The 25,575-nt window shown below is 38.5% G+C and overlaps 1 protein-coding gene across 1 annotated transcript; it reads right to left on the reverse strand.

Annotated features, from left to right (window-relative positions):
• Positions 1 to 12,803: 12,803 nt before the first annotated feature.
• LOC148008597 (uncharacterized) lies at positions 12,804 to 16,660 on the reverse strand. Its single transcript, XM_087674182.1, has one exon. It carries the CDS (start codon positions 16,601 to 16,603, stop codon positions 14,294 to 14,296), a length of 2,310 nt encoding a protein of 769 aa, XP_087530308.1. The 5' UTR covers positions 16,604 to 16,660; the 3' UTR covers positions 12,804 to 14,293.
• Between the last annotated feature and the right edge of the window lie 8,915 nt (positions 16,661 to 25,575).

Consider the following 25,575-nt stretch of genomic DNA (forward strand, 5'->3'; position numbering starts at 1 on the left):
CAAAGAATCACACGTAGACTATACAGAAGATGTATACGTTTGGAAGAAGACTGATATCAATTTTCGTAACCGTGGAGAAGAAAATTTGCTAAAAATTCTTCTTTTTTTTTAAACGAGCCTTGTAAACCCGACCTTGAGCTACACTTATCCCGCTAACAAGATTTCGAGTGTGTGAGGTTGTTTGAAATTTTGCAGGATGACCGATCAAAATATGGAAGATTTTATGGCTGAAGGTGATTTACCAGAACCAACAATGGAGCAAAAACTAGACCTAATTATGATGTAGCTTCAAGAGGAACGAAGAGCATGTCAAACTTTGCAAGCTCAATTGGCCAATCTTCAATGATCTACTGCCGATCAAGATGGACCGCAACTTGAAGATGTTATACGACGCATGATCAATGCGACACTTGAAGCACAATCTATTCGGAAAGAAGTCAAGATAAGTAAAAGAAATTTCAAATTTCGTACTTTCAATGGCTTACGCGATGAAAAGATTGTACTTGGTTTTATTAGTTAGTTTGATGATTATTTCCATGAAGAACAATATGCTGAAAAAGACAAAATTAAGTGTGTCACTAATCATTTAGGACAGAGCATCGGTATGGTGGAGTGTTGTCCGCAAAAGCATTGATTGTCCTACTACTTGGGAGAATTTTCAAAAGAAATTTTGTGCAGAATTTTCTTCCATCCCAATTCCATGAAAAAGTAATCAAACAATGGGATCTTCTGCAACAAAGAGATCGCGAGCCTATTTCACAATATATTGAGCATTTCTAGAATGCTTTATTGCAACGAATGCTCGAAGATGTACTTGATGCGACCCATAAGTGCAAGTTTATGTCTGGTTTGCTTGGTCACTTCTATGCGGAAGTGAACATGTTCAAGCCAACAACTCTCGAGGATGCAATTTCCTTGGCCCATGATACTGAAGACAAAATTCAAGGATGAGAGAAGTGACCACAACAATTCTCAAATAATGGTAACTTTGGTACAAAGCAATTCAATTCTAACTTTCGAAGATTCAATCAAAACCTCTTTGTTCCATCTTCATTTCGTAAATCTTGAACACAACCCCCTGCTTTACCATCGAACACAAGTCCAAATCCTAAGCCATCTTTCCAGCCAAATCCCAACATTCCTAAACTTCTCGCTATTACCAATATTGTTTCTAAAGCCAAATCCATAGTCTGTTATAAATGCCATCAACCTGGACATCTAGCGGTGAATTGTCAATCCAAAAAGCCAATTGTTCACATCAACTACTTGGAAGCGACTGAAGATGAAGACCATGAAGAAATGCCAGATTTCACGGAAGACGATGACGATAACAACACTACTTCACATACTTTACCAAGTATACCAAATCCCTATTCTTTAACGATGAAATGTCTTATGCATGGTAAAGAAAAGACTGTTTTGTTAGAAGATGGGCATAGAAACCCACTGTAAGCAAGGGAGTATAAGGGCAGATGAGTGTGAATAGCCCTAGGGGCAGGGGAAACCCTAACCCTAGCTGGCAAAGGGCTATATAAATAGCCTATGGGTCACTATCATTCGTGAGAGAGTGTACCCAAGTTGTACTCTAAGCAACTTAGTAAGCAAGATTTCATTCTTGTACTTTGAGCTCTCTTCTCCCTCTTGTGCACACATTCTACTGCCGGAAACTCTGATTCTCAACATGGTATCAGAGCCATCTCTGATCTCCTCAGCTTCCCTCAGCATCAGTTATCACTAAGTGCATATGAGATGTCATTTTCTTCATCCTATTCTTCTTTCCTCCATAGCTGCCTGCAACCTACCTCCATTGGAGGACTTGGGGAGGACAAAGGAGGCCATATCAGCTCCTGTTTGCTTCTATGAACTTCTTCCCTACCTCAGGGCAAATCAGCCTGGAGTGATAAACCCCGGGATTGGTCGACGTCGTGATCAGCATTGCGTGGATTGCAGAAACGGCGCAATTCTGGGCAGGCGACTACCTCGTGCTGAAACACGGGCAACAGGTGGCGCAATCTCAACCACCACCGTAGGGCTTTGATAGCCCCCCAAGTGTAATATCCTCAGCTAAGAGGGCTCTGAGAAATTCATCCTCTGCTGCTGCTGCTACAAGCCAAACCCTAACTGTGTTTTTTTGGGCAGCCATAGCCAACAAGCTCCAAGCTTGATATTTTGTCATTTTTACACTCTGAGCTTCATTAACAGTGATTCTAATCACTGAAGTAGAGTCTTTGAACCCTATTCCAGAGTCTAAAGCTCTTGGGCATGCTCAATGGACATCCCCAATCATCGGGAAGCCGACTTCCAACTGGGTTCCATTCAAGCACTTCATTAAGCTTGACAATAGTGTTCTTTTAACACTAATCAACAAGCATTGAGATCATAGACAATCCGTGTCCAACACAAGCTTCATCCACTAAGCCGTACCACAAGGAGGAGCTTGAAGTCCAGTCTAGGTTTACTTCATTAAAACCTAAAAAGACTATTAAACCACGAAAGAAGCTTGCACATAAGAAAGGACCACCAAAGTCATACTTTGAAATATTACACTTATATGATTTTCAGCCTTTCTCTTCATTGCAACTTTGACTTCACTTTGTCTAATTTGCTTTCGCATTCAGTGAAAAGTTTGTAAGGGACTAGACACTGCCCTTGTCCTAACAAGTAGTAAGACCTTCCAATGACCACAACATATGCTGATGTCCATCCTCGAATTCGAAAGTTTGATGGTAAGGATTTCCATCCATGGCAGGTACTCATAAAATACAAAATGATGGAGAGAGGGTATTGGCCTCTTATTCAAGGCAGTAGAGCTGTAAACTCTGCAAATATGATTGATATAGAGGATGATCAACATGCTCAAGCAATCATAATGCTACACTTAGATGAATCACTGATTCATCATGTTGATCAACTAAACACTGCTAAAGAAAAATGGGATGAGCTTGAAAAGCTCTATGGAGCCACTGGCAAAAATACTAAAATCTTCCTTAAAATTGAATTCTTTAGCTTGGAATATCGTTCAGGAGAAGATTTGGGAAAATTCATTTCTCATATGAAGGGACTTATGGCACAGCTTGCTTCTGTACAAGCTCCAATACATGAAGAAGATGCTATTGCTATTCTCCTAAAAGCTGTAAAACAAGTGTTTCCTACTCTTGTAACCACTCTCACCAACATTCCAGATCCTACTTTGGCAAGTACCATTCAATCCTGTTTGGATGAAGAAAAGAGGAACCACAAAGAAAGCAGCAACAGTCAGGCAACTTCAAATTCCCATGAACAAGTATTGGTTCATACAGTTCTCACTAAATGTTCTTTCTGTAAGAAAAAAGGACATCTTGTAAACAACTGCTCGAAGAAATATCCCGAGAAGATGAAATGTAACAAATGCAAGAAGACAGGGCATATCACTAGTAAATGCTCCAACACTCCTGAAATACCCAAAGAATTGGTGGCCAACTATGTCTCCAATTCATTTGAAGATCGATTGTTTTGACTATTTAAATCATCTACCTAAAACAACCTTGTAAGCCTGATTTATAAAGGCATCCCAAAAAGGGGGGAATCTCTTACATGTCTTGTAATCTAATGCCACCCTGGCATTGAGGGGGGGTGTTAGAAGATGGGCATAGAAACCCACTGTAAGCAAGGGAGTATAAGGGCAGATGAGTGTGAATAGCCCTAGGGGCAGGGGAAACCCTAACCCTAGCTGGCAAAGGGCTATATAAACAGCCTATGGGTCACTATCATTCGTGAGAGAGTGTACCCAAGTTGTACTCTAAGCAACTTAGTAAGCAAGATTTCATTCTTGTACTTTGAGCTCTCTTCTCCCTCTTGTGCACACATTCTACTGCTGGAAACTCTGATTCTCAACATGTTCTACATGATTATGGGAGCACACACGATTTTATTTCTACAAAATTAGTCAAAGAATTGAATTTACGTACTGTTTCCACTCATTATTGCATCAAGGCAGCATTCTTAGGCACTAGATACAATGGAACACAAGAAGTGCATGACTTAGAAATTAAAATTGGTGATTATACTAAACGTAGAAATTTCTTAGTTGTGCCTCTGCAATCTAGTGACATTATCTTAGGAATGCCTTGGCGTCATCAATATAATCCCGATATAGATTATTCCACGCATTCAATGAAGATTCATTCTAATGGAAAACAAATCACATTGCATGGTATGCACACTTTTGATAATTTTCCATTACTTAGTCATACATAGGCTAAATGTGCATTAAAAAAAGGTAGCAAATCCTACTTAATCTGGGTAAATGAAATTGAAGTTAAGAAAAATAAAATACACCCTAGGCACGCACAATTTCTTTCACAATTTAAAGATTGTTTTGCTGTTGACTTACCACCTGGTTTACCACCCACACATCCTGAAGATCATAAAATAGACTTAATATCAGGTTCTCAACCACCATGTAAAGCACCTTATTGACATAATCAAATTGAACAGAAAGAAATTCAAACTCAAGTTGAAGAATTGTTAACCCGAGGACTCATTAGGCCCAGTAGTTCTCCATTTGGTGTACATATTCTATTAGTTAAAAAGAAAAACAACACCTATAGGATGTGCATTGATTATCGTGCCCTAAATAAGATCACTGTCAAGAATAGATATCCGATCCCTAAGGTAGACGACCTAATAGATAAACTACAAGGGATTGCAATATTTAGCAAAATAGATCTTAAGTCAAGATACCATCAAGTATGATTGGACATATCTGACATTTTCAAAACTGCATTTAGAACTCAATTTGGACATTATGAATTCCTTGTTATGCCTTTTGGTTTAACTAATGCACCCACTACATTCAGTCGTATGATGAATTGCATATTTTTGAAGCATCAGCGTTGTGTTATTATTTTCTTTGATGACATATTGGTTTTCAATAAGAATGAGAATGAGAATGAGCATTATAAACATTTATCCTTGGTTTTTAAATTATTAAAAGAGAATCAATTATATGCTAATCCTGAAATGAGTGAATTTTTCCAAACCCAAATTGAATACTTTTGACATATTGTTTCATCTAAAGTTATTAAAGGTAACCCTAAAAAGATAGAAGCAATTTTGAATTGGCCGATACCTAAAAATGTGCATGAATTACGTTTTTTCTTACGTCTTGCTAGCTTTTACAGAAAATTTGTGAGAAATTTTTCATTGCTTGCATTACCTTTGAAAAATTTATTAAAGAAAGGTATTGTATATCATTGGTCTGAAAATCAATAAAAGTCTTTTGATTTATTAAAACATGCCTTAACACATGCTCCTGTATTGCAACTCCCTGACTTTAATAGACCATTTTTCCTAGTAGTCACTGATGCTAGTGGATCTGGAATAGAAGCTGTCCTTATCCAAGATTTCCATTCCATAGCCTACTCTAGCTGCAAGCTTAAACCATCTAAACTCAAGTATTCTACCTATGATAAGAAATTGCTAGCTGTAGTACAAGCTTTACATCAATGGAAACACTATTTAATGGGATTTGAATTCATGATTAGAACTTACCAACAAAGTATCAAACATCTCTTTAGTCAGCCACAAATATCTGACCATCATATTAAATGGGCTTCTTTTATTCAAAGTTTTCATCCACTTATCCAATATCAACCCGGAAAAGAAAATGTTGTTGCCAATACATTGAATAGAAGACCAACTATTCATAATATCTCGGTGATATCTTTTGATTCTCTTATCACTATGAAAGATACCTATGATCAAGACCCCAGTTTTCAAGCTGATTGGAATAAATTAATTGCCAATAAGTGGATTCCAATTGATTCATTGTCTTATGCTGATGGATTTATGTTTTATGAAAAAAGGTTATGTGTAACTGTTCCATTTAGATCATTTGTGTTGAAAGAAATTCATTGTCCCCCCATATCAAGGCCATAGAGGTATTATTTCCACTTTGCGTACATTGATTGAAGATTTCTACTGCCACAAATGAAATCTGATGTTTCTAATTTTGTATCTGAGTGTTTAATTTGTCAAAGAGTTAAGCGACACCATGGTAAGCAGTATGGTTTGTTAATGCCTTTACCAATTCCAGAATGACCATGGGAACATATTTCAATGAATTTTATTACTGGTTTGCCTAGCATTCAAGCTAATCACGATATGATTTGGACTATTGTAGATTGGTTTAGCAAATATGCATATTTCATTCCATGCAAGAAAACGTTAATTCCATCTCAACCTGCTCAATTATTTCTAAAAACTGTTTTCACTAACCATGGTTTACTAAAAGTTATTATTTTTTATCGTGATTCTAGATTCTGCAATAATTTTTGGACTACTTTGTTTGCTAATTTAGAAACAAAGATTAATTTTTCATCTACATTTCATCCTGAAACAAATGGGCAAACAAAAGCTATAAACAGTACAATCTTGGATTTTTTACGTGCATACACAATTTCAAAACCACAAACATGGGATACACACTTGCATTTACTTCAGTTTGCATACAATAATACTCCACATACAGCTACATGGAAAGCACCTTTTGAAATCATTTATGGATATAGATTGCCCATACCTATTACTTCATTGTCAAACAAAGTTAAAGCTGCTGATGATATTGCCAATATGCATGCTACTATTTTTTATGAAGTTAAAGATATGATTGCGAAAGCCCAACAATCATATACTAAATAAGGAAACAAGAAAAGAAAAGCTATGAATTTTACAATTGATGATTATGTTTGGTTACGAATTGAAAAGTGAAGACTACAAAGTGTTGAGAAACACCCTGTTGTAAAGTTAGCTTCTAGATTTTATGGACCTTTCAAAATTATTCACAAAATCAATGACAATGCCTTTAAATTAGAACTACCACAACACTGAAAAATCCACGATACTTTTCATATCAGCTTGTTACAACCTTTCAAAGGCCAATTACCTGCCCACCCTGTCTATGAAAATCCTCCTTTGTTAGAATAAGAAATTGAAATCCTTGAACCTGAGACTATTCTAGATACTGACTTTATGACCACTAGAACTAGCCGTAGATATTCTAAATTTTTTGTGAAATTTAAAAATCATCCTGTTGAAGAGGCCCAATGGACACATACTCGTGACCTAAGTGCTTTCCCCTCACTGCTCACTCCACATTGAGCTAATAGCAATTGAGGACAATTGTTATCCCACCTCGGGGGTATGATGCCAGGAGGCATATTCCACGATTAATTCCGTGAGGTTTTGCGGTGGATTCTGTAAAATTATATTTATTTGCTGGGGCTCATACACAAGGTGGATTCCTTGTGCAAAAAGTTGATGGGACGCTTGTCCTTTTCGGGTGTCACGTTAATTTAATGTGCAACTGGTGATTCCATAGTGGGTGATTCCGCAAAAGATATATTTAAATTAATGGACGTTTATGAGTTTAGAGTGCGCACTCGTATTAAATTGAAGTTAGGACAGAGTTTCAACCTATTTATTTATTTTGTAGCTAAAGACTGCTAGGTATTCACTTTTGTCAGTTTAATTTTATTATTTTTTAACAATTCTAAATGCTTCAGTTGATGTGTAGAGCAGGCAGCAGTGGCGCTGGGAAGCACTGGATGATAGCATGTATTCAAGTCATTTAGAAGAAATTATCATTTTTGATGGGCGCGCGTCTTAGGAGTGGCGCCAATATTTATTTTGACGCGCTTATTTATTGAAGCACTTGACATATATTTATTATTTTGTATACGCATGGGCGCATGATTTAAATATTCATTATTGGTCATTGTATTTGGGCACAGCCCGACTCTTGGGGCACCCAACAGCTTTATTCTTTATTTGAACAAAAAAAAAACACAAAAGCTAAAGCATGCTAATTGTAAATTTGGACTATTTTTGAGCTTGGAGATACATAAAATATTAAATACATGCTTTGTGGAGCACTCACACAAGGCATGGGGGGAGATTGTAACCAGTTGGTCTTTTTGCTTCATGTCGTACAAGTCTATTCTCTTGGATTTTGAGCAAAAAGTAGAGTTATTTGTTCTTGGGGACCTTCCGACACTCGTTACGTACGCATACGGCATCTGATTTGCGCACCAGATTGGATCTTTGAATAGCCCAACTACGCTTCTCCAACACAACCAAATATGAAGATTTTGTTTCCATTCCTTTTTTAGGGCTATTGGTACAATTGGACAACCTAGAATGCTTTTGTTTTTTATTCTACGTCTAAGATGTAAATAAACATTGCCAAGTTGCTACATTAGTAACTAGACCTTATTTAGCACACTATAAAGGACTTGGACTGTTGGTATACAGCAATCTCTATTGCTTCTTTGTCATGATTTTTGTATTCGTTTAGTCATCTAACCTTCTCTAAAAGAGAGTTTATGCACAATGGCCTAGAGCCATCCCACATCTTGTAATATTGTACTTTTTTTGTAATTAATACAATAACCTAGTACTACGAAGAGAGAGAGAGAGAGAGAGAGAGAGAGATTATACTTTTCTAAAAGCTACAATTTTCAATCATTCAATTCTGAAATAGGGAAGGTTGATTCCATTGCATTGAGGCAATAATTAGTCATATTTTTGCACAGTTTAACTATAATTCTAGTGGTTTTCAATGCAGTGAGGCAATAATTAGTCAAAATCCTGCATCATTTTGTTATGATTTTAGCTACTTTTTGCATAACCATTGACATGTCTTAACATGGGATGTCACTCGAGCTCTCACTTTAAAGTTTCTTTTTGTATGATATGCTCATATTGCATTGTCATTTTTCGAATGCTTTTTGCATGTTATCACACAATTGGTTGTTGCCTCACGTTACATATCACAGAATTTGTGTGGTAAGTTTCTTTCCTCCTTAGATGTGGTGCCCTGTTTTCCTTACACCTAGATCATGTCGTTTTTCTTGGCCCACATTTATAATTAATCATTTATTGCCTCTCTACTTATCTGTATACTAATGATTAGATTAGCAGGGTACAAGCTGATGTCTTATCAATTTGGCAATTCCTTGTGGGAGACCCTTCAAGATTGGGCATTTTGTTGGGTGCGAGATTTTTTTGTCCAATACTTTTATCCCTAGTCCCAGTTTACTTGGATCCTTGCATAGGGCCTTGGTGTGTATCCCCACCAATTGCATTGTTGGTCCTCCTCGAGCTATCTATCAAAGGAGGCAAAATAGGCAAATATTTCTCTAACAAAATTAGGAAGGTTTTGGCCCTATGATAGTATTTGCATAACTCGTTGTGCATACCCAACTCATAAAACAAAAAATTACAATAATAGGTACTCAATAAAGATGGAAGGTTCTCTAGGTCCCCTTTAAAGCCATCAATTCAAGTTTGATAGAAGTATCCTTACCTAGAATCTTTAGTGTTGATCTTCCATGCAAGATCACGGCACATTTTTTAATTAAAACATGTTAGTGACAAATTGATCAAATTTGGACAACTCCTTAATTTGCATGGGTCATTCCATCTATTGTTTGCTAATTCAAACAGTGATTGCTTCATAGGGTTCAGTTCTGCTTTCTTTCAAGTGCTTGTCCAATGGTGCACTTGATTTCCTTTTTAGGCTTCTTACAAAGAATGAACTAAGAAACGTGTGGCAGTATGTACAGAGGAGAACAACATTCATGTAGAAGCTAAATAGTTTAATAAAAAGAGAGAGAAGTACATATGTTGATCTAATTGAGTCCAAGCTATAACTAAGCCAAAGTTGAGTTTCCAAATTGGGCATCCTTATAAAAATAGCCCATCATGCGACCAACCATTTTTATAAAGGAAAATTTCTTGCATGTAATAGATCATACAAAGATATTGGTGCTAATCTAGTAAAACGCAATGTCAAAATAAGCTTCTCTCATTGGAAACTATTTTATTCTCAAAACCTTTTGATTCATGAATTGTTACAAGATCTTGTATACGACATAGGAGCATAAACACATCCATATCCAAATACAAGACCATAACAAATTTGGATGCAACAAATTTTTGGCTCATAAATTGATACAGACCAAAATACAAGGGCATATTCTTGCTAAATTTATATCAAGAGTACACAATGCATGCCATGGGAATGAAGCCCATGATCTTTCTAGATTTGTCAACCACAAAAGAGATGTCTGAGTATGTCTATAATTCAAGATATATATCTCAAATTTAGAGTTGCTATCAATAAAGGGGACAATTACATGAGATCAATAGATGGCAACATGGGTGACTTTGACGTCATCCTTCTGATATATAGATGAAAAATTATGACCAACTGCAAGATGCTCTGAGATGTCAAAAATTAGACATGTTGCCTATGTTAGTGATTATCTCTAGCAAAACAAAAGATTGGTGTATACAAAGTTGCTAGCAAAGCTTCAAGCAATAGGATTGAGTAGATGGTAACATCAAGGCTCGGATTCTTTGGGGATATACTTGGTATAAAATGGATATGATAATATCTATATTTTTTTTGGAGTGGTTTGAGATGCCTATAAACCTACAATACTATTTATATGTTGTAACTCCAATATTCTTATCTCGTTTCTCAACTTATCAAGGCTTCAAAATAAGCATGGAAAACACTTACAACCAATGTATAGAACCTCCACAATCTTTGTCGAAGCTCAAAAGTCTACTCGGAACAATGTTGTTGTATGCATGTTCCTAATGCTAAGAAACTAATCGAAGCAGAGTCATCGAAGCCAGGAACACCTGCAATACATCAAAAACCTTGTAAGAATGTTTATGAAATGCAATCAAAGATTTAAAAAAGAGCTAAGGACTCTTATGGAATGCAATCGAGTTACATAAATAATCTAAGAAATGTAAAACACACACACACACACAAAGACGGATATTTTTCTAAAAGCTACAATTCTCAAAGGCATTCAAGTCTAAAATAGGGAAGGTCAATTTGATTGCAGACAATTTTTTCATGTTGGGGGGCTTACGAACTAAGAAAAGTAGAGAGAGAGAGATGTACTAACATCCTTTTAGACGCCCGAAAGGCGTAGAGGACAAAGAGAGATACATCATATTTTTCAATTACAATCCACATTGAGGTGTCATTGGTACAAACAAAAGCTAGGGTGCAATGAGCACTAAAAAGAAACGAAGTAGTAAAGTTATCAAAGTTATAGCATACATCTTGACCCAAAAGTAACTTAGCACTTGGGCTTTCTAAACTCCTTTAAAATGACTAACACTTCAATAAATAGCCCATTTTCCCTTCTTTTGAGCTACCTTCATCTTGACAATTTCACATGGTCGTGTTTTGAGCTATGTTAATGTAAGTTTATCTATTGACCCATAACTTAGTTCCCTTAAAACATTTTGATTGCTTTGATACTTCTCATTTATTTTCCATGCTTCCAAAGTCCAAAGTTGCTTGGTTCTATCCTTGCTTAATGGCTTTCCATGGTGTAATCCACTTGAATCCTTTTTCTTCCAACATTGGCCTTATTTTGGTCTCTTGCTTGTATGTGTCTGAACATCCTTGGTGCTTTTCATTAGATAGTTCCTCCTGTTTCATCATGCCATCCCTCGAGAAGGCCCCTTAAATGTGCATGGAAAGCAATCTTCTTTTGCTTCATTAACTACAAAAAAGATCATGTATGTCATACCTTTCTAAGCTACCTCACGTTTTCAATTTCATTATATACTTGTTGATCTACCTCCTTCCTTGTTTTGATTTTAGTCTATGCTTCCACTTGGACCTAGGTCATTATTTCCTTGATTTCATCTTCAATTGTCTTATTGGTTGTAGCCACCTCCATTGCTAGCTTTCCTTCTAGCTGCACCAAGCATGTAAGCACTTCAACAAGTTGTCCTTCAAAACTACAGTCTCTACTTCCAAGTTGCAAACTCAATGTAGATATTTCTCCCATGGATGATCTCTTTATCTAGCTTGGGTAGCGATCCCAAGCCCATCAAAAGAGTCTTTGGCTACATCTCCCTATAAGGTATGAGCTAAGGTCTAACACTCACCCCCAAGTTGGTACCCTTGCCCCACAGGGGGAAGGAAATAAGGTTAAAAACTACTCAACTCGTCCTTGCAAACAAAATCCTTACATGAGAGAGAGAGAGAGAGAGAGAGACTACATTAAATAAAACACAAAAAAACAATAAGTGAAAAATTATCGCACAAAGTAAATATTATGGCCTCTCAAGGATAAGCCAAAAAAGAAAAGGCCCACTAAACCTTTTAGTTTGGAAACAACTAGCAAGTGTAGGCGATTCACTTATAAAAGTATGAAACCATTAATTTTATACACATGGAGGCATACTTTACATATTAGCATGAATAGTGAATAGTGTGTTAAGAGACTTGATACTAGAACACATTTTGTGCCCGTATGGAACCAAGCCTTTTTCAGGCAAAATGTAAAGCCAATATGTTATTAGGGCACACTAAATGTAAAAAGTCATGAAAGAGTTCTTGCTTAAAGATAACATTCAATCAACCAAATCCTAGGGTTAAGGAAGCATTAAGGAGATAGCACACCATAGAACGCAAGATGACTTAGCCATGCATATGCACATGCATACATGTGAGTATGCACACACCTGTACACAATATAAAATCAGTCATGTACCTTAAATTCATAATTGTTAAGGTATGGCATATTCAAAGAGTTTTCAATTGTCCTTTGTAATGTCTCATTTTGGTGACAATCAAGGTGAAATTAGTAAATTACTAAATCAATCGCATACTTTTCACTTAAATTCATAAACACAAGGTATAGCATAGTGAATAGTCTTTCAATTCCTGCCTTTGTATTCTCATATTTAATGACAATCACCATCAAATTAATATCTGATTTATGTCATCAATTACAAGATATCAAGTTTTGAAGTACTACAACTCAATTTACTAAAATATCAAAGTAAATTGAATGAAAAGATAGATACAATTAGGCCAAATTTATGCTCAAGTGGACAAGAAAGAAAACCAAGGGTGTAACGCATTCAAACAAGTGTCCAACGGAAACGAATTTGACCACCATGACACCCTCAGCCAAGGGCCAAAGAATGCACTTTTGGAGAAAGGCAAATTTTGAACTACATTGGCTCTACACTATGACACTGGTTGAAAAGGGGTTTTGTTTCTCTATTACTGTCCAACTGCTGCATGTGAAACCATGAAGACTCTTTTTACCGAAAGAAAGGCCGCCCATCCAGACTATTGTGAATCCAGCCTTATTAGACTTAGGCCGGATTCAAACGAGCAGTGGCAGGGGTATGCAACAGGGGCGTGCCTTTGACATGGAGCACCCCAAGTGGCTGAGACCACCTTCTTCTCAGACCCACTGTCTTTCCACACCCCCCCCAAAAAAAAATTTCAGGGAGAACCTTGGCATTCAGCAAAAACCCTCTTGCTTTACTGCAGAATGCTCTGCCACCGGCTTCACCATTCACACCAAAGAGGTGGAAGGCTGGTCAGATTTGCATTGCTGCTGCCTCCCTCTGAACCCAACCTAATATGAAAGCTAATAGTGTGATATATGTGGCATGGCCCAAATCAAGCTAGGAATGTAGCATCCCTTGGATTAAACCAAGGAAAAAAACCCCATGCATATCCATAGTCCTCAGGAATCACAATAAAGAAACAAATGAGTAACCCAACTAGCATCAACTATCAAGAAATATAAACATGTTATACCTACATCCACAAGCATCACATTTGAATGACATGTCTACAGCACCAATCCTTTCACCAACTAGAAATACTTGCATCCACAAGTATCACACATAAAAGGCATGCCTAAAGCATGAATATTTTGACCCAGCAGTTATACTACGCTTTGTAATGTATACCTTCAGGAGGAAGTACTCCACCTACTTATGAGGTTACATGGCTTATATATATGAGGCTGCTACTGCTCCCTTACCAAGTTTCTGCTGTCTCCAGTTTTGTGGCAGAAGGGTCATGAGTTGGCCCCACATCTTGTCCAATATGCCATTGAATGAGCCGTTGTAAATCTGACATAACCTCGTGTTCCCTCTTTGCCTTCTCCTCATAGTTGGACATGGCCAATGCTTGTTTGTCCTCAGTAATGTACACTTAGCTTTCTTTTCTGATAACAAGGCTACTTCACCTTTATCAAGTTCCTGCTGTCTCTGAGTTTTTAGCAAAAGGATCACGAGTTGACCCCACATCTTGTCAAATATGCCATTGAGGAAGCTGTTGTAAGACTGACATAACCTTGTGTTCCCTCCTTGCCTTCCCCTCATAATTGAACATTGCCAATGCTCATTTGTCCTCAGCACTATACACGATTTTATTTTCTGATAGTAAGCTACTGCACCCATATCAAGTTTCTGCTGTCTCTGGTTTTGTAGCAAAAGGATCATGAGTTGGCCCCACATCTTGTCCAATATGCCGCTGTATAAGCCGTTGTAAGTCTGACATAACCTTGTGCTCTCTCTTTGCCTTCTCCTCATAGTTGAACATGGCCAAAGCTCGCTTGTCCTCAGCACTGTACACTTGGTTTTCTTTTCTGATACGAATAGCATTCATGCGCTGATGCCTGCTTCCACTCATCACATAACCCAGACTCTCAAACTTCTGAATTTCCTCAGCTGAAAGGCCAACTTCTCCTCTTCTAGGAATACGTTTCCCTTGCTGAACATATTGTGCAATAGCATCTCCTTCACCAGGCCTTAAAGCTCCTCCATAGCTTATGTGGCCCTCTGCTCTTGGTGCAGGGGCTGGCCCGACAATTGGTTCATTCTCAAGTCCAGCAGCAGCTGCTTTCTTCTGTGCTTCTAACAAGACTTTAAATTTCATAGCCTCCTCATCAATCTCAATAGCATTTCCTTCATCTTTATCAGAGCCTGCATCTGACTCTAACAAAGATGCATCTTTCAAATCCTTTCCAGGAGACGAGGGGGGAGAAGCAGATGAAGAGTGATACCGGTTTTTATTTCTTGAGACCGGAGACTCCTTGCTTGCATCCGACTCAGAACCATCAGTGCTGACATCCCTCTTCCACTTGTGTTTCTCACGTCCTGATTTTCTTTTATCTCTGCCACTAGCACCCCCCTTCTTCCTTGAACTTCCTTTCCTCTTCTTCTGTGGATACTTCCTCCGTTTCTTCCTTCTGACATCCTCATCTGAGCTGGAAATCTCAGTGCTTTCATCCTCACTGATCTTCATTTTCTTCTGTGAACCACTCCTTTTCTTCCTTCTGACATCCTCATCTGAGCTTGAAAACTCAGTGATTTCATCATCACTAGCCTTCTTCTTCTTGCTCCTGTTTTGCTTCCTTCTCATGTCCTGGTCCGAGCTTGAAAGTTCAATGCTTTCATCATCACTGGTTTTCCTCTTCTTATTCCTGCTTTTCTTCCTTCCGATGTCCTCATCCGAGCTTGAAAGCTCAGTGCTTTCATCTTCACTGACCTCTGATGACTTCTTGCTTTGATTGGCTGCAGATTCAGCCCTTCCTCTTTGTCTTTCAGATGTCTTGGGCTCAGAAGCATGAGTCAACCTCACAGCTGAAGCTTCTTCTGCATGTTCTGAGTCAGTCAAGTTTGCAGTATCAACTTGCCCCATCATATGGCCAGTGTCAGTCCCATGAGGGGGGCTTGGAGTAACTCTCCAGATACATGCTTTCATTTTCTTGCGCAATTTCTCCCGCTTAAGCATCCTGTACTCATGCCCGCTAAGACCTTTTAGGTCAGCATCATCACTGTCTGAATCTCTCTGTCTGTCAATGTTCTCAGAAAGAAAATCGTGTTGATAGGGTAAATATGTGGGACTAGACCTGTCACCCCTGCCACTGCCACCATAGCCATTACTGTCCTCAGGGTCGCGTCTTTCAGAGGACCTGCGGTTGGGGGATCTACTTCGCCAGCGGACAGAAGGGCTAGGGTTTAGATAGTGCCTGTCAACCCTACCATGGCCACCATAGACACTACTGTCTTTGGGGTCCAGTCTCTCTAAGGACCTGTGGTCCGGGGATCTGCTTTGCCAGCGGACAGAAGGGCTAGGGTTTCGGTGGTGCCTCTCACTCCTATCACGGCCACCATAGCCATTACTGTCTTTGGGGTCTGGTCTGTCTAAGGACCTGCAGTCAGGGGATTTACTTTGCCAGTGGACGGAAGGGCTAGGGTTTCGGTGGTGCCTGTCACGGCCACCACCATAGCCATTACTGTCTCTGTGGTCCGATCTCTCTAAGGACCTGCGCTCAGGGGATCTGCTTTGCCAGCGGACGGAAGGGCTAGGGTTTCGGTGGTGCCTGTCACGGCCACCACCATAGCCGTTACTGTCTCTGTGGTCCGATCTCTCTAAGGACCTGCGCTCAGGGGATCTGCTTTGCCAGCGGACGGAAGGGCTAGGGTTTCGGTGGTGTCTGTCACCCCTATCACGGCCACCATCATAGCCATTACTGTCTTTGGGGTCCGGTCTCTCTAAGGATCTGCGGTCCGGGGATCTGCTTCGCCTGCTGTCACGACGACTATAGCCATGACTGTTTTTGGCGTCCCGTCGGTCTGAGGGCCTGCGGTCCGGGGATCTGCTGCGCCAGCGGGCAGAAGGGCTAGGGTTTCGGTGGTACCTGCTATGGTTTCGTTCGCGTGGTCTGTCGTCCTCGGGGCTGCTAGACGTGCGTCGACGACCCATCTCTCTCTCTCTCTCTCTCTCTCAGACACTCTATCGCATTCCTATCACGAGGTGTTACTTCCGCAAGTATGTGTACTAAAGTTTAACAACACACAACTTTTGGGGTTGATCGTTTACCTCCAAAATAGAGGCACTCTATGAACTAACTAGAGTTCAAAAGGCATGGCACCCATTCATTGGTGTCTTTGAGATTCCCTCTCCTCAAGTCTCCTTTCTCTCACCTCTCTCTCTCTCTTCTAGATAACTACATATCATCTCTATCACCCCCTTTGGCAGAGGTGGGGTCCATGTCGAGTCTGCAACCATGGCTACTATACCTTTACTCCACTTTCTACATGCCCCAAGTCCATAGCATGGTGCAACTCTTAAACAACTTCCAAGGTGCAATGGCGGAAGGGATCCCTTTTGTTGCCAAACCACACCTAACATGTAAAGCTCAACATCATGAGCTTCTACACAAGGGAGGAACCACATGTCTAAAGGAAAAAAGGAAAAATAGCCCCTTCCACAAGGCAAAATCTAAAAACTTCTTGTGTATGAGTCTCTCCCCATTGCGTGCATGTAGGGGGCTACAGGCCCCCACTAGCATCACAACCACCATAGTGGTAGTGGCAGCCCAACAGCATAAGGGTCCTACTATCTGCCCGTTGATACCCAAAAAGATGAGGATGCTAGCACTATGCTTGGAGTGCTTACCTACAACAACTAGTTCAAACCAATCAAGTGAGTGAAGTTCTCCTTCATCATGCAAGGCCACTCCATCCCTTGCTTTGCTTCATCCAAGAGCACATATAATCCCTCCAACCTACGTTAGCCATTGGCAATCTAAGCACCAATTTTGAGACCCCTTCTTGGTGATGTTCCACCTACAAAGATTACAAAATATAAGTTGCCTTCTTCAATGCCTTTGAAGTAGGTCCTTTTCCCAAACCAAAGATAATGTTTTGCTTTATAATGTTTGTCATTGTTTAGCTCTAATAATTCTGCCCCTTCACTTCTGATGTATGAGATTACTTAAGGGTTGCATGCATGCATTTTTGCATATACTACTGACAAAATCAACTTCTTCTACCATTGTCATATTGTATTGTATGCACAAACATTTCCAAGATTACTAATAGCCAATATGTGGATTTGAGGCTCTATTTTTATTAGATTATTGATAGTCAACATGTGGATTTGAGACTTTATTTTTATTAGAGTCTTAAATATCAAGCTTTTGAAACTTTTTGGCAATAGTGATATAGTGTTAATGATGGGGAAGGCTCGCAATTCACAAAATTTTAACCTCAAGCAAATACATCAATTGTCATTGATAAAAGATGCCATGAATAACATTGTAGTTATGTAAAAAATTACACGATGCAATCTAAGCAAGGAGTAGAGAATACATAGCAAATATGAGAAAAATAGAAACTGCTTTAATTTCAAATGAACTGATATAAAGATGGATGTGTCTACCCATGTGCTTCTGCTATGAAGCTTAAATGGCAATCTAGATAGGTGATAGGTGAAGAGCTTAAGGCTAACTGGAAGAACTCTAATTGGGTGAAAGATAGAGTAATGATGGCTTTGAAGGGGTCTTCCTTTTATAGCCTAGGAAGGTAGTTTGGTCAACATGTCCGACCATATTATGAACCTTCCTTAATCGGCCAAGGAATATTCCCTTATGTTTGCTAGTCCTAATCTATCCTCAATGGATAATTTCACATTGACCTGCACAAGTATAGCTATCTCCTTATACTCGGTCATGCCAAATGCTTTCAAGATCTCTTGTGTATACTTCTAATGAGAGATGAAGATTTTGCTAGGGACTTCAATCCCCAAACAATAGTGCAACAAGCCCAAGTCTGTCATTTCAAACTCATAACTCAAAGCCTTTCGAGTCTAATGGATCATATCTTCATAGTTAGCTGTAAATAAGAAGGTCATCCACATATAAGAAAATCACTACAGACTTTTCATCATACATGTAAACATACGAGTGGTGCGCAGATCGGATGCTGTACGCTCGCGTAGTGAATGCCAGAAGGTCCCCAAGAACAATAGAACTCTACTTTTTACACAAAATTCAATGTAAAAAGCATGAACGACATGAACAAGAGACCAATTGGGTGCAATCTCCCCCCATGCCTTGTGTGAGCGCTCCACAAAGCATGTATTTTATGTATTAATCATCTTCAAGCTCAAATAATAGCCCAAATTACAAAATAACAAGCTTTTAGCTTTTGAGTTTGCTTTAGCACAAAATAGGAATAAAGCTAACGGACGGTGCCCAAAGAGTCTGGCATGCCCAATACAATGTCCAAGTATAAATAACATAATCGTGCACCCATGCGCATACAAAATAATAATAAATATCCAACGCCTCAATAAATAGGCGCGACAAAATATAGGCGCCATGCCTAAGGTATGCGCCCATCAAAATATAAATGATAAATCGAATACTCGCTATCCTCCAATGCTTTCCTCCGCCACTGCTGCTATCTCTACACATCAACTGAAGCATTCACAATCGTTAGTAAAATAATACAATTAAACCGACAAAAGTGAATACCTAGCAGTCTTCAGCTACATAAATAAATCAACTGGTTAGAAATCAATCCTAACCTTAAATTATTACGAGTGTGCACTCTAAACTCATAAACGTTTATTAATTTAATATGTATTTTGCGGAATCACCCGCTATGGAATCACCCATTTACACACTAAATTAATGAAACGCCCGAAAAGGACAGGCGTCCCCATCAACTTCTCGCACAAAGAATCCACTTTGTGTATGAGCCCCGGTCATCAAAGTTTACGGAATCCACCGTAAAACCTCACGGAATCCACCGTGAAATATGCCTCCTGGCATCATACCCCCAGGGTGGGATAGCAATTGACCTCAATTGCTATTAGCTCAATGTGGAGCTAACAGAGTGGGGAAAGCATTTAAGTCTCTAGCGTGCATCCATTGGGCTTCTTGTACATGATGGTTCTTAAATTTAACTAGATATCTAGAATATCTTCGGCCAGTTCTAGTGTTCATAAAGTCAGTATCTATGATAGCTTCAGGTTCAAGTATTTCAGTCTCTTCCTTTAACAAAGGTGGGTTTTCATAAACAGGGTGTACAGGTAATTGGCCTCTAAATGGTCTTAATAAACTAATGTGAAATGTGTTGTGAATTTTCCAGTGAGGTGGTAATTCTAACTTGAATGCATTGTCATTAATTTTATGAATGATCTTAAATGGTCCATAGAATCTAGGGGCTAATTTCACAACTGGGTGTCTATCTACACTTTGTAATCTACGTTTTTCTATTCTCAACCAAACATAGTCATTAACTTTGAAATTCATTGCTTGTCTTTTCTTATTGGCTTGTTTGGTATATGATTGCTGGGCTTTGGCAATCATGGCTTTAACCTCATCAAAAATAGTATTATGCATACTAGCAATATCATCAACACTCTGAATTTTATTTGACAAAGATGCAACAAGTGTAGACAATCTATAACCATAAATCACTTCAAACGGTGCTTTCTTTGTAGATGTGTGTGGTGTATTGTTATATGCAAATTGTAATAAATGCAAATGTGTGTCCCATGTCTGAGGTTTAGAAATAGTGTAAGCACGTAAAAGATCTAGAATAGTGCTATTAGTGGCTTCTGTTTGTCCATTAGTTTCAGGATGAAATGCAGATGAGAAATCAATTTTTGTGCCTAGGTTAGCAAACAAAGTAATCCAAAAGTTGTTACAAAATCTAAAATCACGATAAGAAATAATAACTTTTGGTAATCCATTGTTAGTGAAAACAGTTTTCAAAAACAATTGTGCTGCATGTGATGCTGTTAAAGTTTTCTTACATGGAAGGAAATATGCTTGTTTACTAAACCTGTCTACTACTGTCCAAATCATATCATGGTTAGATTTAGTGTTAGGTAAACCAGTAATAAAATCCATAGAAATTTGTTCCCATGGTCTCGACGGAATAGACAAAGGCATAAGTAATCCATACTTGTTTACCATGATGTCTCTTAACTCTTTGACAAATCAAACATTCAGAAACAAAGTTAGATACATCAGTGTCCATATGTGGCCAATAAAAATCTTCAATTAATATACGTAAAGTAGATATGATACCTCTATGACCTTGATATGGAGGACAATGAATCTCATTCAAAACAAAAGATCTGAATGGAACTGTAACACATAATCTCTTTTCATAAAACATAAATCCATCATTATAAGATAGTGAATCAATAGGAATGAAGTTATTTTGAACTAATTTATTCCAATCAGCATGAAAAGTAATGTCCTGATGATAAGTATCTTTCATAGCAATCAAAGAATCAAATGATATAACAGAAATATTATGAATGGTAGGTCTTCTACTTAATGCATTGGCCACTACATTTTCTTTACCGGGTTGATATTGAATGATAGGATGATAACTCTGAATAAAGGATACCCATTTGATATGTCGGTCAGATATTTGAGGTTGGCTAAGTAAATGTCTAATACTTTGCTGATCGGTCTTAATCATAAATTCTGAACCCATTAAGTAGTGTTTCCACTGTCTTAAGGCTTGTACCACAGCTAATAATTCTTTATCATATGTAGAATATTTCAGTTCAGAGGGTTTCAGCTTACAACTAGAATAGGCTATAGGATGATTGTCCTGCATAAGTACGGCTCCTATTCCTGATCCACTAGCATCGGTCGCTACTAAAAAGAATGGTCTATTAAAATCAGGCAATTGTAAGACAGGAGCATGGGTTAATGCATATTTCAATAAGTCAAAGGATTTCTGTTGGTTATCGGACCAATGATAAACAATACCTTTCTTCAGAAGTTTGGTTAATGGTAAAGCAAGTAATGAAAAATTACGCACAAACTTCCTATAGAAACTAGCAAGACCTAGGAATGATCGTAACTCATGCACATTTTTAGGTACAGGCCAATTCAATATTGCATCTATTTTCTTAGGGTCAACTTTAATTCCATCAGATGATACAATATGACCTAAATACTCAATTTTTGTTTTAAAGAACTCACTCTTTTCCGGGTTTGCATACAGTTGATTATCTTTTAATAACTGGAAAACCAATGACAAATGCTCATAATGTTCTTTCTCATTTTGACTAAACACCAAAATATCATCAAAGAAGACAATTACACAATACTGATATTTTAAAAATATACGGTTCATCATTCTACTAAATGTAGTAGGTGCATTAGTCAATCCGAAAGGCATCACTAAAAATTCATAATGACCGAATTGTATCCTAAATGCAGTCTTGAATATGTCTGACTTATCTAGTCTCACCTGATGATAACCAGATTTAAGGTCTATTTTACTAAATATGGCAGAACCTTGCAGTTTATCCATAAGGTCATCGACTCTAGGAATTGGATACCTATTCTTCACAGTGATCTTATTTAAAGCTCAATAGTCAATGCACATACGATAGGTATTATTCTTCTTCTTGACTAAGTGCACCAAATGGAGAACTACTAGGTCTAATCAATCCTCTATTTAGTAATTCCTCAACTTGACTTTGAATTTCTTTTTACTCTATCTGGTTATGCCTATATGGTGCTTTGCAAGGTGGTTATGTACCAGGAATCAAATCTATTTTATGGTCTTCTGGACGTGAAGGAGGTAAACCAGGTGGTAGATCTTCGGCAAAACAGTCTTTAAAATGTGCAAGAAATTCTTTATGCCTAGGATGCATATGGTGCGCAGATCGGTCGTTGTATGCTCGCGTAATGAATCTCGAAAGGTCCCCAAGAACAATGAACTCTGCTTTTTGCACAAGTTACAAGGTAAAAAGCATGAACGACAAGAGCAAGAGACCAATTGGGTGCAATCTCCCCCCATGCCTTGTGTGAGCGCTTCACAAAGCATGTATTTTATGTATATTCCATCTTCATGCTCAATAATAGCCCAATTTACAAAAATATATCAAGCTTTTAGCTTTTGAGTTTGCTTTTACAAAAATAGAAATAAAGCTAATGGACGGTGCCCATAAAGTCTGGCACGCCTAATACAATGTCCAAATAGAAATAACATATCCATGCGCATGGGCGCATACAAAATAATAATAAATAATCGATGCCTCAATAGACATGACAAAATATAGGCGTGGCGCCTATCAAAATATAATCCATAGATCGAATACTCGCTAGACTCCAATGCTTTCCTCCGCCACTGCTGCTATCTCTACACATCAACTGAAGCATTCACAATCGTTAGTAAAATAATACAATTAAACCAACAAAAGTGAATACCTAGCAGTCTTCAGCTACATAAATAAATCAACTGGTTAGAAATAAATCCTAACCTTAATTTATTATGAGTGCGCACTCTAAACTCATAAACGTTTATTAATTTAATATGCATTTTGCGGAATCACCCGCTATGGAATCACCCATGTACACACTAAATTAATGAAACGCCCGAAAAGGACAGGCGTCCCCATCAACTTCTCGCACAAAGAATCCACTTTGTGTATGAGTCCCGGTCATCAAAGTTTACGGAATCCACCGTAAAACCTCACGGAATCCACCGTGGCACGGAATCTACCGTGAAATATGCCTCCTGGCATCAACATATGATTTTCTTTAACTTGCAGTTCATTCACCCAAATGAGATAAGATTTACTACTTTTGCGTAATGCACGTTTAGCTTGAGTATGCGAAAGTAGTGGAAAAGCATTAGATGCATGAATACCATACAATGTAATATGTTTTCCTTGAAATTTAATATTGATTGAATGTGTGGAATAATCTATATCAGGATTATGCTGATGACGCCAAGGCATACCTAAAATAATATCATTGGATTGTAGTGGTACAACTAGAAAATTTCTTCTTTCAGTGTATTGACCAATTTGAATTTCTAAGTCATGCACTTCCTGTGCCCCATTATACCTAGTGCCTAAGAATGCTGCTTTGATGCGATAATGCGTAGGTACAGTTTGTAACTTCAATTCTTTTACTAGCTTTGCAGAAATAAAATCATGAGTACTACCTTCATCATGCAAAATAATCTTTTCCTTTCCATGCACTAAACATTTCATTGTTAATAAAGAATGTGGAGTTGGTATACCTGGTAAAGTATCCGAAGGAGTAGTAATGTCGTTCTCATCTTCCGTGAAATCAGGCATTTCTTCATGTTCGTCATCTTCCATTGCTCCAAGGTAGTTGATATGAGTAGGTGGCTTCTTCGAATGGCAATTTGTTGCTAGATGTCCAGGCTAGTGGCATTTATAACATACTATGGGCTTGGCTTTGGTTACATTGTTTGCAATGGCAGGAAGTATTGTGGAGGAAGGAAATTCTGCATAAACTTCTTCTTGAAATTCTCCCAGGTAGTGGGACAATCTATACTCTTGCGAACCACAATCCACCAAAGAGATGCTCTATCCACTAAATGATTAGTGACACACTTGATTTTATATTTTTTTGCATAGGTTTCCTCATGAAAGTAGTCGTCAAACTGACTAATGAATGCAAGAATAGTTTTTCCCTCTCGAGTGCCATTGAAAGTACGGAATTTGAAATTTCTTTTACTTATCTTTGCTTCCTTGCGGATAGATTGAGCTTCGAGAGTCGCGTCAATGGTACGTCGAATAAGATCTTCAGATTGAGGTTCCTCTTTGTCGGTAGTTGATCTTTGTAAATTTACCAATTGAACTTGCAATGCTTGCCTAGCTCGTCGTTTTTCATCCAACTGCATCATAATTAAGTCCAACTTTTGCTCCATCGTAGGTTCAGGTAGATCGCCTTCAGCCATTAAATCATCCATATGTGATTTCGCCATCCTGCAAAACTCAAAAGACCTCTCTCACTCTCAAAATCAAGTTAGCGGGATGAGCGTAGCTCAAGTTCAGGTATACAAGGCTTATATTTTTTGTGTGTGGCTTTCACAATCTTCGTCTTTGACTATTGCGGGATTTGTAATTTTTGAAAAATCTGCGTTTTATCCTTCTGCGTGTGCCGAAAGTGCTTCAGCAAACCTGCGTATGCTAAGAGTACCTTCCAATGAACAACTTTGTAGTTCAGAGTTTCTGTGCAGGAACAGCCCTTCTATGAGTTTTGAACAGTAGTCAGTTTTGACTTCAGATGACTTGTCTGACTTGCAGAGTTGTAGACTTATGTGACTTGCAGAGTTTGAAGACTTGCAGAACTTGGTTGCTTTATGTAACTTGCAGAACTTCGACTTGATAGACTTGCAGAACTTGCTGAATTTGAGAAGCTTATGTGATTTAGAGCTTTGCTAAGTAAGCTTTTAAGCTTACTCAGTAAAAACGTGAAATCGTGGGGGGGGGGGAGGGGCGTTTTCTCTCAGGCAGCGCAAATTTCGCGGGACATTCTGATACACCGAGGTGAAATTTAGAATCCTTAAGCTTCTTTAAGCTTATAAAGCTTTAGTTTTTAAGCTTGGAAGATATGAAGATTGAAACTTATCTCTGCAACTCCACGACTTCTATGTGAGGATGTAGGAGTGGTCCTCCGCTCTGCTGCAAGCTGGTCCTTCACAGTCTGATGATGGAAAAAGAGGTTCTTGATCGCCAGGAATCCACCTGTATCGACCGTTCGCGACGAGATTGACCGTAGAGCTCGATCGTTCCAGGAGCTCCGCCTTCGCACAAGATGGGTAGCGATTGGAAGCCCTTGATCTCAGCTTCGCTCTGATACCACTGGTGCACAGATCGGATGTTGTACGCTCGCGTAGTGAATGCCGGAAGGTCCCCAAGAACAATAGAACTCTACTTTTTGCACAAAATTCAATGTAAAAAACATGAACGACATGAACAAGAGACCAATTGGATGCAATCTCCCCCCATGCCTTGTGTGAGCGCTCCACAAAGCATGTATTTTATGTATTAATCATCTTCAAGCTCAAATAATAGCCCAAATTACAAAATAGCAAGCTTTTAGCTTTTGAGTTTGCTTTAGCACAAAATAGGAATAAAGCTAACGG

The sequence above is a fragment of the Lygodium microphyllum genome, unplaced genomic scaffold (assembly GCF_053477565.2).
Source record: "Lygodium microphyllum isolate KBCC unplaced genomic scaffold, Lygodium_microphyllum_v1.1.10 scaffold_123, whole genome shotgun sequence".
NCBI classification, from domain to species: domain Eukaryota; kingdom Viridiplantae; phylum Streptophyta; class Polypodiopsida; order Schizaeales; family Lygodiaceae; genus Lygodium; species Lygodium microphyllum.